Source organism: Miniopterus natalensis, chromosome 10 (genome assembly GCF_054644295.1).
Source record: "Miniopterus natalensis isolate mMinNat1 chromosome 10, mMinNat1.hap1, whole genome shotgun sequence".
Classification (NCBI taxonomy): Eukaryota; Metazoa; Chordata; class Mammalia; order Chiroptera; family Miniopteridae; genus Miniopterus; species Miniopterus natalensis.
The window spans coordinates 78,643,062-78,658,360 of NC_142090.1; the positions used below are offsets into that span (position 1 = coordinate 78,643,062).

The following is a 15,299-nucleotide window of genomic DNA, read 5'->3' on the forward strand; positions in this document are numbered from 1 at the left end:
TTTATTTTTTCTTTTGTTTTTCCCCTGTCTGTTTTGTTTTTATTTGTATGTTTTGTTGTAACAGAGAAACTTTCAATTAGAATATTGATTCCAGGACTATATGCATCATGGATTTCTTTCTTTTTAAAATTTAATTCTAGCCTGTATTAGAAATGTATGTAGATATTAACTATCTTTTGGCTAGTTATTTAGCTCGAGGTCACTTTGAAAATAGTCATTGAAATTACTTTTGTAATTATGAAAAGAGTCACTATCTCAGAAATGTTTATTAACTTGACCCCCCACTTCTGACCCCCACCGTGATACGTTTTTTTCCCTGCATTAAGGTCCGTACAGCAATTGATGTTTGTGAAAAATCGAATCAAGATATATTTTCTTTTTATTAGGGAAATTCAATCTTAGCTTTTAGTCATAAGAAATACATTTTATTACTTTCCCAGAATGCATATTTTTTCATTGAAATCATAAAACAGAATTAAATTTAAAAAATAAGTGAACAAGGTGCAGAAGTGAGTTTTCTAGCTCTAGGGAGCTGTGGTCTTAAAGAAACAGTGTGTGCAGTGGAGGGACTGGGCTTGCGACTAGACAGGCCTGCGTGCGAATCTGGCTGCATGTCTGTGGACAGCCAGTCTTTTTTTGTTTTCTGTTGCAAGATATTTTTGTTTGTTTGTTATTATTTTTATTGAATTTATTGGGATGACATTGGTTAATAAAATTACATAGATTTTAAGTGTGCGATTCCATAATACATCATCTGTATGTTGTATTGTGTGCTCACCACCCCAAGTCAGATCTCCTTCTATCACCATTTATTTCCCCTTCGCCCTCTCCTACCTCCCCCACCCCCTTTCCCTCTGGTCACCACCTTACTGTTCTTTAAACCTTTCAGGGCATCAGTTTCATCACGGCCAAAGGTACTCTAGCAGCCGCACTGCAGTTTTGTTGTGGAGATCCTGCAGAGGGACTGGGCTTGGTCCCAGTAGGCACTGCGGGGAGGGCGCCTTTGTGAACACGAGCAAGCCCCGTAGGGACAGTCGGGTGCAGCTGGAACACTTACTTTCTGGACCCTAGGTGAAGACCTTGGCATTGGCAGGTACAATTCTAGACAGAACCAGTTCAGTGGGTCCTAAGGTGTCAATTTGAAGGCACCTGACCAATTTGATCACTTTTAGAGATAAGAAGTAAAACTAGCACATTAAATGAGCACGGATGGTAAGACACACCCCAGCCTGAAGAGCATTAAGGGTGTGTGTGTGTTGGGGCGGGCAGGCACCAACCAGCAAAGGGCATTATGGTGTTAGGAAATGGGCTGTTTGCTGAGTCTCAGCTCCTGTCCTAGGTACTAGCTCTGCTTCTGAGAGGAGCTGCTGATAGTAGCATTGCCAGTTCGCTACCCGTCCAGAACGTGCCAGTGGGTTTATTTCAGTTCAGTTGAACAGATATTTGTTGATCCCTGTACTAGGTCCTTGGGACTCAGTAAGTAAGTTGGAACTCAGTCCCTGTTCTCACAGCGTTTACAGTAGTATCCAACAAGGAATTGTAAATGTGTTAGGTGTAAGGGAAGGGACACACAGGATGCTCTGAGAGTGAGAGGTGGGGATTATGCTACGTACTTTGGCAAAAAACTCTGAAGCCAAGGAAATGGTCAGTGGCACCATCATCACTGTGGTGGCCTCCGGTCTCTCTCTCTGCCATTCCGCGTTTATCAGCAGCACACCTTCGCCGATCACATGTAATAATGTCCTAGCCTTTGCTGTCTTAGCCAAGGGAATGCTCTCAGGACACCCACCAGCTGCCCATCTAGCCACCGCTTTCCCTCATTGGAGATGGCACTCACGGCTGTGTGGGTGGCTGCAGAATTACGGACATGTCTCATGTAGGAATGTGGCCTGAAACCTTCTAAACTTAGACACTATTCAGATCAGACCTGGCAAATGTTGTTTTTGGACAGTGATAAGTGTGCCGTTCTCCAGGGTCGGTGAAACGAGCTCTGACACTGCCAACCACAGATTTCAGCCTTCGTTCAGCGGGCAGCCGTGGCCCGGACAACATTCACTCTTCTCTGTACAACTCAACTCCGTCAATGGTTATTTTTTAAACTGGGGTTTCACTTGGCTATAGGTAGATAACTTTATGGAAAGGGGTAAAAGTTTGGTCAGCGGGGGTGAGGGGGTGTAAAAAGAGTAATTAGGTTTGAGATCAGTTGTATTTTTAATATTATGTTAGCCGAGCAGTGGAGTTAGTTTCCTTTCAGCCGATTAAGTTACGTGTCTATTTGGTGAATAAACTTTGCAGAAATAGCAAAATTTGTCTCAGTGTCACTCGTAAATGATTTATTGTCTTTCTCATTTAACATTTTTATGTATCAACAGTATATATTTTAAAAGTCCCAGCCAAAGTCTATATTCCAGCACTGCCTACCTTTTATATTCTTCTGGGCAGAACATTAAAAAGGAAAAAAAAAAAGGTCCCACAGTATATAGTATAAAGAAATTTCTCAGGAATAATTTGTTTTTCTAAATCCAGTTTTATATGAATTCTCCAGGCATTCAGCAAGTGTAGAGTGGTGTCAAGGAAAATTATAATCTTACTCCAGAAAGGCCGTTAGGGCTTCTGAGAGTCACTGCAATCTTACCGTATGTCCAAGGCATCAGGCGATGTAGCCAATTGGCAGGTCTCTTTTCATGAGGACAAATAACTTGTGTGACTGGAGTTTTTACTGAATGAGCACAGTTCTCTTGTCATTTTAATAGCTACCCAAAATGGCAGCATGGTTAAAAATGTAGCCTAATCCTGGGTTGGGCCGAGGAATTTCAGCTAAATGCAGGTTGTAGGGGAATCTTGGGATTTTCCTCCATGTGAGGTGCCGTGGAGCACAATCCCATCCTCTGTCCTATTTATACAAAATAACATAGTAGCAAATGCAGTTGGGAATTAGATTCTTGCTCTGCCTTTGAAGTGAAAACTCAGGGTTTTCTTTTATCCAGCTAAGGTTTCGGCACATAGACAGCGAAACTCTTCTTACGCGCTTCTCCGGCATTGAAGTCACCTCTGCGCCCAGTCTCTTTTCATTTTAAACCTTATTTCGTTGTGATTGGAAAAAGAACAACTCTTTTGGGTAAAAGTTGGATCTTTTCGGCCAGAGTAAAAGCTTAGAACTGGTCAACTTTGTCCCTCTCTGATGGCAAGGCCGTTGCCACGTTGGAGTCGCAGCCAGTGCCTTCGCAGATAACACTGTTGAATGGGAAGCGAGCCCAGTCTCCTGTCTGCTTCCAGGTCTCCCCCAGACTGAGTGTCTTTCTAACTGGAGGGCAGCCGTGTGAAGAATACATTCAGTTCAGCAGTCGGTAGAGCTGTCTGTAGCTTGGTGTCAGGCAGCTGTGGCTAAAGGTGAAGTGGGGTGATTTTTTTTAAAGTAGATGACAGATATATTGAGGGAGGTCTGTTGTTTCCAGGTGACATCACTTGGGTTCCATTCAAGTTGGGAGCCTGACAGTGCCTGATTGAGTGTGTCTGGGATTTAAGAGACAGTTCAGTATGTCTCCTAGTTGTGCTGGAGCTTTGGGTGGACTTGCTTTGAGGTTCATCAGTTCAGCCAGCATTTAGGGGATGCTCACGGTGTACCGAGTACTGGGAAATCGACGGCGCATTGAGGGCTTATCAATTGCTCTTTCTACACCGGAATTTTCTGGGCTGAATATGAGTTTAACTTTCTTTCTTCATTCTCAGAGTGCACTTTATAAACATTTTATTCAAATCACCAAGTTTCCTGGCATTTTCAATAAGGTACGAAAGAATTGAACAATGTCCAGCTCCCTGACTCACAGGCCTCAGGGGGTCCCTGGAGGACAAGGCACACCAGGCAGAGGTGTGTGTCTGTGCTGTGCGTGTTTGACTAGAATTTCTAAAGGAGTGGAAAAGGGAACCCGGTACGTAACTTACAGAGCTCTTAGTGATATATTTGATACAGAGTCCCGTGGCATTCTCCTCTGAAGCTCGATTGTCCTTGGCTGCAAAATGGGCACTGTCCCATCGGGTGACAGTATGGAGAGGCTGGAGTCATCAGCTTCACCTTTACAGAAGTAGTTGGGTAGCAGGCCTCAAGTCCCAGGAGAAAGGTCCTTTTTTTTTCAGTGTCACTGTTAATCTAACAGAAAGAGTAGAATTTACCTTGTGTTACTAAATTGAAATGGACCCTCAACTATAGGGAGTATTAAGAATTAATAACCAGGAGCCAAACAAAATAGAAATGAACAGAAGGGATGTTAACAAGCTTTTATTGAGTAGTATCCTATAGGTGGGGAAACGAAGCCTGAGGGCGGTAAAGGAGCTACCCAAAGCGAGTACACCAGTATTCAGACTCGGAGCTAATTGACCCCAGAGTCACATGCTGTTCTGTCATCCAAAATGCTGTTAGCTCATTTGCGGTATAGGAAGGCCTTAAAGTAGCAAAGTTGTTGCTTAAGCAGAGGTGCCTTTATTTGCATTTATTTATCTACCTTCCATGAATTACACTTTCACAGTACTTTTACTTCTCTTATTATTTTAACAGCTTTATTGAGATATAATTTACATAAATATCATTTATCGATTTAAAGTGTACAACTTAATGACTTTTAGCATATTCACAGGGTTGTGCAACTAGCACCACAACCTAATCTTATTTTTAAAATTTTATTTTTTAAAATTTATTTTATTTTTTCTATCACCATTTATCCCCCCATGCCCTCTTCCACCTCTCCCCTCCCCCCTCCCCCACAATCACCACACTGTTATCCACATCCATGTCCATGAATTCTCTCTCTCTCTCTCTCTCTCTCTCTCTCTCTCTCTCTCTCTCTCTCTCTCTCTCTCTCTCTCTCGTTTTTTCTCAATCCCTCCACCACAACCCCAACCCTCCCCCCGCCCCCGGCTGCCTGCTTTCTATCTATGAGTCTGTCTTTGTTTTGCTTGGTAGTTCAGTTACCACAACCTAATTTTAGAACATTTTTATCCCCTTTAGAAGAAACTCCACACTTATTAGCAGTCACTTTCTGTTCCCACTTACTCACCGCCCACCTCCAGGCCTAAGCAACCACCAGTCTCCTTACTGTGTTTATAGATTTGCTTGTTCTGGACATTCCATGTAAATGGAATAATACAGTGTGCTGTCCTGTGTGACTGGCTTCCTTGTCTTAGCATCAGTTTTTAAGGTTTGTCCACGTAGTAGCACGTAGCGTGTATAAGCACATTTGTTTCTACGGCTGAGTGATATTCCATTATACGCCACATTTAATTGATCTGCTTGTCAGCTGATGGACATTTGAATTATTTCTACTTTGGGGCTATATTTGAGTGGACATATATTTTCATTTCTTTTGGGCATAAACCTTGACGTGTAATTGTGGGGTCCTACGGTAACCCAGTGTTTAACTTTTTGAGGAGCTGCCAGACTGTTTTCCAAAGCCATTGAACCCATTGCACTCCCACTAGCAATGTAGGAGGGTTCAGGTTTCTCTGCCTTCTTGCCGACACTTGGTGTTGGCCATCCTCTTACCTCTCTCATTTATTTCATGTAAGTCTGTGAATTAGCCAAAGAAAAATACCCTTACTGTTATTTTATGGATAAACACTCCAGATCAGCAAACATTAAATAAGTAGCCCAGTGTGTGTGCAAAGAGGAAAGAAGCGTTATGGTTAGTTCAAAACAGCAGGCGGTCTGAAAGCAGTCGAAACGTTTTCTAATCTGACACAGCATTGGGTATTAGAGATGGTATTTCCTGCCCCTACATTTTAAAGGTTATAAAACCAGAGCCCAGAAAACAGAAGGAAGTTGAACACCGACATGAAGCTACTTGGTATAGTAGCCAGGACTAGAAGCTCCGTCTCCTGGACTCGAGGCCACCGCCTGCACCAGCACAGCCTGTTGCCTCTGCCCTGGGGGATTTATAAGCTCATCCATATCATAGGAACTCTGTTTTCTTAGCTCATCCATCCATGCTGGCCTTTTATAAATGACCCTGTCTTACTGCACAAGGGGTATTGGAAGATCAGCAAAGATGAAACTTCCCACTGGGAAGCTTCTCATAGAATTTGTTCCACGGAGGGCCTGTGATGAAACCAGTGTGCAGGCAGGAATTCATGCAGGCAGTGGTACTTGGTGACGTTTCTTGGGTCAGGTTGCCTGGGTATGAATCCTGGCTCCGCCGCTTACTAACTGCATGACCCTCTCTGTAACTGTTTCCTTATTTTTAAGATGGGGACAATAATGGTATCTTCCTCATGAAATAGCTTTGAGAATGAAATAATTTCTGTAAAGAGGTTAGCCCAGTGTCTGGGTCCTAGAGAACCCTCCATAAATGTTGAAAAATTATTATTAGAGACCATTCACTTGCTTAGACCACTGAAAACATTGTAACCTGAGATTTATAGAAAATAAACGAATCATTCCATTAATAAAAATAGTCTCACTAAAGGGGGTCTTTAGAAAAATAGCTGTTTTCTAAAGTCTTCATGATTTTGAGCTGTCTGGAGCATAATACAATTCCCTTTTTAAGAGGGGAAAAAACTTACTCTGTTAACTTCCCGTACTTTACAAATTATGGACTAATTTCCTTTATATTGAGTCTTCAGGCAGAAACCAACCTGGGAGTTTTCAGCTTAAGTTGACCTCATGTTAAAAGCCCCAATGATGGGAAAACTTAACGAAATTACATATGCCTAGGATAGATGTGATATATTAGTAGTATTTTCCCTTCATATCTTTGTTTGATTATCAAGACAAAAACCTTCTGGGTTATTTTAGGGCCAACTGTAAACATTCCAGAAGATAAGACACCCAATGGGGAACCAGAAGACAGGCTGGGAATCTCCACCTTCCCCCTAGTCCATGTGAGCTAGAAGCTTATCAGAACTGTATGCTTCTGTCTCCTCATCAGAAAAAGGCCAAGGGGGTCAACAGTTTCTATCCTAGAGGGTTGTCATGAGGACCCAATGGTAGTCCTGGTACAACAGCATGAGCCCATTGCCTGGCCCACAGTCGGAGCTCAGTAAATGACAGCCAGGTAGCTGTGTAGTGGGGTGCTGTGTGCCACACGGGAGATTTGGGGGCAGATCTGACGGTCAGTTTAGGTGAAGAAATTGGACATGTCCGTGTTCACGTAGCATGATTCATGTCTGCTCTGCTGTTGCTGCTGCTGCTTTCCTGTAACCAATTTCAGAGCCTCTCTTGGCAGTGGGGAGTATTTGGGATTAATTTCACACTCACTTTATGAGTTGAGCCTTTTCCTGCAAGCAGCTCCCTGGGCCTCTGCCTCATTACTTTGGCATCAACTGATATGGCAGTGGGACAGCGATGTCCTCTAGGGTCTCCATTTTATTTGGAAACCTTCAATTTGGAAAAGCAAAACAAAGGCCATCAACACATTGCACTTGAAATCGTTAGCAATTATTGTTTCCTAAGGCCTTCCCTGGCTGTGTTCTGTTGAACACCAGGGGACGTTCATCTTGCATGGCCCGTGATGAGCACCGAAAGACCCCCTCTCCTTCAAATTTGCCTCCTACAGCTGCTTGGCCCCATTTTCTCAGTTCCAGGTGAGCTGTGAAATCTTCTAGGCCTCAGTCCGATCTGAGTCTTGATGGGTCCAGTTTTTCCATCCCCTTTCATTCTCTTAATTCTGCTAAATTCATTTGGCTCTCGCAGAGGACAGAGTAAACTTGGCCAATACGTGCAAAACCAAATGGAGAGCATGGAGATCTGTTTAGTATTTCACGCTGGCCAGTAGGTCAGGAAGATTTTCCTTGGGGGTAATTTACATGAGGGATTGTTTACCCCCTTTCTTTCCAGTTGCTGGGACCATTTGGGGGATAGCAGACTCTTTCCACAATGGCATAGGAATATATCCAGGGAGAGACTGGAACTTGGAGACATGGTGCTTCTCCCAGCCTGATGTATTTTGGGCCCTGCTCAGGAAAGATCCTGTGGCTTGGGCCGCTGTCTCACCGAGAAGTCATTCTTCCACCACAGCTGTGTTTAGCAAGTTGGGTGGGTCCGAGAGCTGACATGCTGTTACACTTAGCAAGAATTTTCCCTGGACAGTGAGGAACGTGTGTAAAAGCCTCTCCTGAGTCCCAGCTAATGCCCCAAATGTTTACAGTGAACCGATAGCTGCTAAGAGCATCACTTCCACCAGGAAATGCCCTCACTCTGAATACTCCACGGCTCCCTAGTACCTACAGCATCAAGTGAATGTTCTTCATCTTGACATGGCAGTTCTTCGACAGCAGTTGTCCACGTTACCTTTTCTTGTCTTATCAACTGCACTTCCCAAAGTGGAATGTTTGTTCTTCTCTGAACAAGCAGCCTCCACTTTTCTGCTTTAATGCATTCAGTCAAGTTGTTTCCTTCATTTTGAAAGCCCCCATATACAGTATCTGTTCTTTTTTTAGATGTCCCCCCTTTTCCCCTCCTTGCCTCCCTCCACCTGGCTCCCGCCCCTCCCTAGGCCTTCACCACACTATTGTCTGTGTCCATGGGCTATGCATATATGCATAGTTCTTTGATTAATCTCTCCCCCACCTTCCCTCTGAGATTTGTCAGTCTGTTCCATGCTTCTGTCTCTGGATCTATTTTGCTCATGTTTATTTTGTTCATTAGATTCCACATATGAGTGAGATCATGTGATATTTGTCTTTCTTTGCCTGACTTATTTCGCTTAGCATGATAATCTCCAGGTCCATCCATGCTATTGCAAAGAGTAAGAGATACTTCTTTTTTTTTTTAATACAGCTGCATAGTATTCCATTGTGTAAATGTTCCACAGCTTTTTAATCCATTCATCAGATGTATCATTAGCAAATATGTGCTCTCATACAGTGGGTTCCCTTGTCATTTTGATGGTGGTTTCTTTTGCTCTGCAGAAGCTTTTTACTTTGATGTAGTCCCAGTATCTATTCTTGAGGCCAGATTTCAGGTACATTTTCCAAGTGACATGCTGGTAAATAATTAACAACCGGTTCCCTGGGGGAGAGAGGTGGTGGAAAGGCTGGCTTTGTACAATTGTTGACCTCCTTGTCATCAATACTTCCCCTGTGACTAGCTTCAGACGACCAGCAAGAGGTCACAAAGTGCAGATATGGGAAGAAATGGGCAACAGCCATTTCTGTTTCCAATCTGCAGGGACAATGAACATAAGTCACCTCAAGGACTTAGATAATAGTAAAATCATTAGGAAGTATTTTGAGTGTTTATTACCTTTGTTTTAATGTAATTTATTTAATTTTATGTAATTTAATTTTTTATAATGGCCCTGTTTAACAGCGGGCTCACAAAATTTCCAATAATTGAATAGCTGGTTTTCTCTCCTGAGATGGCTAGAGCCGCTGCCTCTTCCCCCACCCCTCATTTCAGAGCCCCTCACACTCAGCAAGAGGGAGGCCCTTCTCTGACCCTGGGAGGGCCTTCAGGGCTCGTGCAGGCTTTAGAGAGAGAGACTCAGAGTCTGAATCCTGGCCTCCGGTTACTACGCGATGGTCAAGCTGGCTACCTGATTTGCTGTCCCCAGTGCAAAGTGAAAATTCTGGGCCTTGTTAAAAGGCAAGAAGAAAGTGCCATGGAAACGGCTACTAAAATGTAACGCTTTCTCCTTTCTTCACTGGGCTCCCGTTCACACCTGGTGGTATCTTTTATTTTCTAGCTAATGTCATACCAAGTAAGGAAAAATGAAAAATTTAAATCGTTAGTGTGAAATTGACCATTAATCACCGTTATGCGATGCCGTGTTAAATGCAAATCTGCGAGCACTTAACTCTAGGAGCTCGTGACACATCTCCTCTGCTCATGCCCGTGCTCCATTAGCCCCCTGACTTCACTTACGAAGCACAAATTCAGAAGTAAAATTAAGAATTTCAAGACAGAGACAGCAGGGTGCCGAAGCAGCCAGGGAGCCCTTCTGAGCAAGGGCACAGTTTGTGTGCCCTGTGCACCGTACCCGCCAAGTTCCTTACATCTGCTGAGCCTCAGAGGCACCGTTTGTAAAGTAGAGGCCATGGCAGCCAAGCCACAGTGGAGGTGAGCTGACGGAAGGCCCAGAGCAGAGTGCTGGGCATGCAGTCTGTGCTCAGTTCACTGGACGGATTATCATTAACAATCCAGTGGTAATGCCGCCTCTTTAGGGTCTTCCCTGCATGGGCCACATTTGTCCCCTTGACCTGTTTTCCTCCCTCCATTATAAACTCTTGGAAGTGGAGGTGAGACCTGTTGCTGTTGGATTCCCTGTAGTGCTTCCTACACATTTCTGCACATACCTGGCACTCGGGAGGTGTATATGGCCTTGGTCTCTGTAGGATTTGGACTTACCAACAGTAGGCATCTGTGCCATAGTATCGTGGCCCCACAGTGAGGCTTGATTGGTAACAGTCACAGGAGGGAGGAAATACAAAGTCAGACTTGAACAGGAGTCGGTTGTAATCATGGATGGGGCAGGGGCAGCAGATGAGTCCAGGTGTTTCGGTTTAAGGAAAGTGGCCTCCTTCTGTCCCTTTGAGGGGACTGCTTGAAGTCATGGGGAAGGGATGAGTTCCAAGCCTCATCTGAGCGAAAAGGGCCCCAGGGATATTAACTCAGGCCTGGAATAATTTGTCCCTTTGGTAACTTCTTTCACACTTTGTGTTCTGCATAATTAGGACATTATTACAGTGATGTTTCTTTCCACTAATTGGTTGTGCATGTATGTTTCTGTCCAACAAATTATAAGATCCTCATGGGCTTAAGATATCTTGAGCTTCTTCTGAACACAAAGGAAAGCAGCGCAGTACTGGGCGCATAGTAGGCAGTGCACTTGATCGTACTGCTGACCTTGGTCCAGGGCTCCCTGGGGAACTGAATGTGAACTGGGATTGCCTCTTGTAACTCCTGCCCCCCCTGAGCCAAGTGGCACAGCATCCCAGCCTGCCTGGCATTGTTAGGCCAGGACCTTCAGCTGTTTTTTCTCTCACCGATACCTCTCTTCCAGTGTCCCCCAGACACCCCGAGCCTGTCCCCCTCCAGCGCCTCTCCCTCCATGGAATTTGGGAGACCACATAGCTGTAGAGTCTACTTGTTTGAATAATGATTTTTTAACAAGCTCTCTGGGCCAGTGTCAGTAGCCCATGAAATGTCCCTGAATGTGGATCATCTGCATGAGACTCGGAAACTCAGAGGAGCCCCAGTCCCCACGCTGATGGGGACTTGCAGGAAGGAGCTTGCCTTTTGCTTTCCTCATTCTGGGGGCTGTCAGATGCCTTGAGCCTTTGGGCCAGTCAGTTTATTGCTTTTAATGAGTACAAAATTCACCAGGACATCAAAATAACATAAAATACCAATGGGCAGTCTTGGATGCTCCATTCAATTGTCGCTTTAGCTCTTTTTTCCACAGGATTATTCAAGGGCATGGAAAAAAAAGCCCATTCTACTCACTGCTGCCCATTTTATCCTAAGTAGACTTAGCCTTGTAAAGCTAACACGCCCCAAATAGTTTTTTTCCTTTCAGGTCCCTGTGGGCTGGTGCCAGACACTTGTGTTCAGAATGACACATTGCTCCACTGGCTAAACGTTTGAATATTGTCTGCCTTTTGGATGTAATAAAGAAATACTGATGTTCCAACCATGAAACGGATGAAGAAGAATCATAGGGAAATAGTGATTTTCTGAAAAGGGTGTAATGAAGTTATTATTTTAAATTATAAGGCAAATGCACTAATTTTGATAAGGAGTTTTTAAATCGATCCATCTCTGTGGCTAGTGTTAAAGACTGTGATAACCATACTAGAGGCTACTTTGATTATCATATATTGTAGAAGGTCAATCGACAGTGACGCAGACGCTGAACAAGGTCCCCATTAAGCCAATTTCATGGGTATTTTTATCTCCAGGCCATATGGATTTGGAATTACTTTGGGCATTTTTTTTTTTTTTTTAAGAAGGAAGTGAGCAGATGAATGATAACTCTCTTATTACTCAACATAGCTTGCATTTGGGGAGACGAAGCTCATCAAGTTGTTTGAAAGAAAAACAAGAGTGCGCCAAATGTAATTTGTGGAGGGCCCAAGAATTGTGAAATTGTCCCTAACCGAAGTTCGTCATTCCTGCAGGTAATCGCTCTAGCAGATGCCGTGGAGGAAAACCAGGACCGTCTGTGCCAGTCATTCACCAGGCTGAGAAGTGCCACCCACCTGGTGATCCTGCTGATTGGGCTGTGGCAGAAGCTCAGTACCGACCAGGTGGCCATCCTGGAAGCGGCGTTTCTGCCTCTGCAGCACGACACTCAGGAATTGGTAAGGACCCACGCGTCTGCTGTGGTGACAGCCACTGTTATGGAAAAGATTGCAGTTTTAGGAAGCTCTCACATGGCCATCATGTTTTTTAAGGTATCGAATGATGGTTTGGGGTTGCTTTTTTTTTTTTTTTAAACCAAATCCTGTTTTCCTTTTTTTTAAATCATTATAAAAATGTCAAATAAAAGCCTTTTTTCCTAGAGCTGTTTTAAAAATAGGTATATAGTCCTTTTTATGTGGCACCCAGTCTGTTTTTCATGTGCTCTTCACGCACCGAGACCAGGGCGCAGTCGTTTGCCTGCTGGGTGACGCAGCGAACCTTCAGGCTGGCCAGCCCGTGTCTCCCCCGCCGGAGAAAACAGCTGAGCCCTTTCCACTCGCTCCATGGCCTTCAAGGCGAGCGTCACCCCAGGGCGAGAGAGACCTAGGCTGCCGTGCTGATGACAGGAGCGTTTCACGACATTTACATAGTTCCGTGTTTTTTCTTTTTAATCCTCACCTGAGGATATTTTTTCCACGCTTTTCAGAGAGAGGGAGAGAGAGAGAAACATCGATGTGAGAGACACATTGATCGGCTGCCTCCTGCACGTCCCCAACTGGGGCGGGAGATCGAGCCTGTGACCGAGGTACATGCCCTCGGCGGGAATGGAACCTGGGACCCTTCAGTTCCAGGGCCAGCGCTCTAACCACTGAGCAGACCTGCTGGGGCTGTTTGGTTCTTTATATACGGTTTGTAAACTCTTTTACCCTTGACCCTTTGAATAGGCAGTTTAGAATGAGAAGGGGGGAAATGGAGGCTTGTATTTGGAGTTGTGGGTAGAGGATTATTTAAATAAAAATGTCTCAAATCCCTTGAATTCTAGAGGTATCTACGACCACCAGCTGCCATTTTAGGGGAACTTTTTGTTGTTAATTAATTAATTTACTTTAAGTTTATTGGGGTGACATTGGTTAATAGGATCATATAGGTTTCAGGTGTGGATTTCTATGTTACAAGATCTGTATATGGCACTATGTACCCACCACTCAAAGCCAAATCATAGGCCATTGGGGGAACTTTTTGCATGCTTTTATTACAAAGAAATAGTATCCTTCTTGGAAATTAGAGACCCTTTAACTTAGTTTCTATCTTGGAGGAAACCATTTCAAGAAAAAAATCATTTCAAATCTATTTTTAAACATAGGTATGAGAACATGCTACTAAAAATCATCGTACTAAAAATAACATCTTTAGTGCTTCCTAGGTACCAGATGCTATTTTAAATGTTTTAGAAGGATCATCTTATTTAAATTTCTGCATGGCCCTAAAGGCAGTTAAGGTACTATTTTTACCCTCATTGTTCATACAGGAAAATTCAGGCTTTGAGAGAAGTCCCTTTCCTAAACTAGTTGGGTAGAGCTGGATTTGGACCCAGTTCTGGCTGCTTCCAAAGTACATGTTTTTAACCAGTACACTGCAGTTTAGCAAGGCCATGAGTATGATTTTGAAAAGAATAAGCTTTATCAGTTGAATCTAATTTCCTACAGTTGGGTCAAAAGATTGTCATATTTTTTTAAAAACCAAGCTATATTTTATATCCTAAACAAAATACTAATAAATAATTTGGAAAAAATTAAGAGTACACTTTAGGTAGATAAAATAAAATTACAGCTAACATTGACCTTTGAGAAGGTGGAAATGTAGACATTGTAATAATATAAAATAGAGAAGATGGGTTAGAATTACATTAAAAAGAATGATGACTGACACTTAGGAGCTCAGATTTAGTCAAAAAGATGTGGGTGGCCTCAGTCCCTGGTTCCACTGCTCAAAATCTCTGCTTCGGTAGCTATAAGATGGAAACAGTAACAGAACCTAGCCAATAAGTTGTCATAAGGTTTAATGAGATCACTGAATAGAGTGCTAATCAGTGTTGGGAGTGGCTTATACAGTTTACGTCTATTATTTAAGCTCTCACTAAAGTCATGCACGGTAGGTGTTGTTACCGCTTCGGTTATGTGTCGCCTCGGCCTCACTTGAGGGTGGGGACTGTCTTACTCATGTCTGTATTTCAGCGCCTGGCACAGTGCCTCGCCCTAGTGCAGTCAGTATCTGCTGGGTGAACGAATGGGGGCCGGGGGGAAGCTAACAGGTGGCTGGCAGGCCGGGTGCAGTGGGTGTGACCGGGAGCTTGAGGCAGCAGGCAGGGCCAGCTGTGTGAGTCACAGGGCCCAGGGCACAATGGAAATGCAGGTTCCTGTTCAAATCAAAGCAGAAAAAGGGTTGAAATGCTGTTAGAACAGTTGCTAAAAAACAAAGCTTTTTACTCTCTGCAGTCTCTCCCTCGTCATGGAGTTTTTATTTGCTGTATTATGTTGTTCTAAATACAGAGAAATGAAAAATTTGAATTGTTAGAGTGAATTTTACCATTAATCTTTATAATGGGCTTCGCCAGTTTTAATACAAATGGGAGAGCGTTAAACTCATACTCGGAATCATCACAGTGAGACGATTTGTGTTTCATAGCCCCTGCATGCAAATGTGTTTTGTTCTCTTAGAGCTGTGGAGTTTGCACAAAACCTAACTGTCTGTATTTCACTTCTTGTGACTCGAACATGTCCCCACACTCTCTGCCTCCGATTACTGATGAGTAAGGAAGGTCCCGGGGCCCAGCTCCTCGCTCTTTCCTGGCCCTTCTTTGGCTCCTCCTTCAGCGCACGGGGTGGGTGACACAGGAGTGGCAGGGGTGTACCAGGCTTCCTCAGTCAGTCCTGTTTCCTTCTTTCTTCATTCAAAACAAGTTCCGGTTCAGGTGTAAAGCCTCCCAGAGCTGCCAGTGTCCCTGCTCAGCCAGCCCGGGCGTGACATGCCTTCCCTGGACTCGAGTCTCTGCCCACGTGGGCCCCCAGGATTGAGCTCACGGGCCGTATGGGAATGGGGCAGAGGGGAAGGGGGTGCATCTCCCCGCCCACACATGCTTGTCCCCTCAGACTTCACGTACAAAACCCAAGTTCAAAGATAAAATTAT

General features: G+C 44.0%; 1 protein-coding gene across 3 annotated transcripts in view; it reads left to right on the forward strand.

Annotated features, from left to right (window-relative positions):
- BBS9 (Bardet-Biedl syndrome 9) overlaps window positions 1–15,299 on the forward strand; it is a 265,204-nt gene that overhangs the window by 204,184 nt on the left and 45,721 nt on the right. For all 3 annotated transcript variants that reach the window (XM_016222276.2, XM_087821252.1, XM_016222277.2), the window contains one exon: window positions 12,109–12,291. In XM_016222276.2, the coding sequence (XP_016077762.2) occupies window positions 12,109–12,291 (183 nt within the window). The remainder of the gene's footprint in view (window positions 1–12,108; window positions 12,292–15,299) is intronic.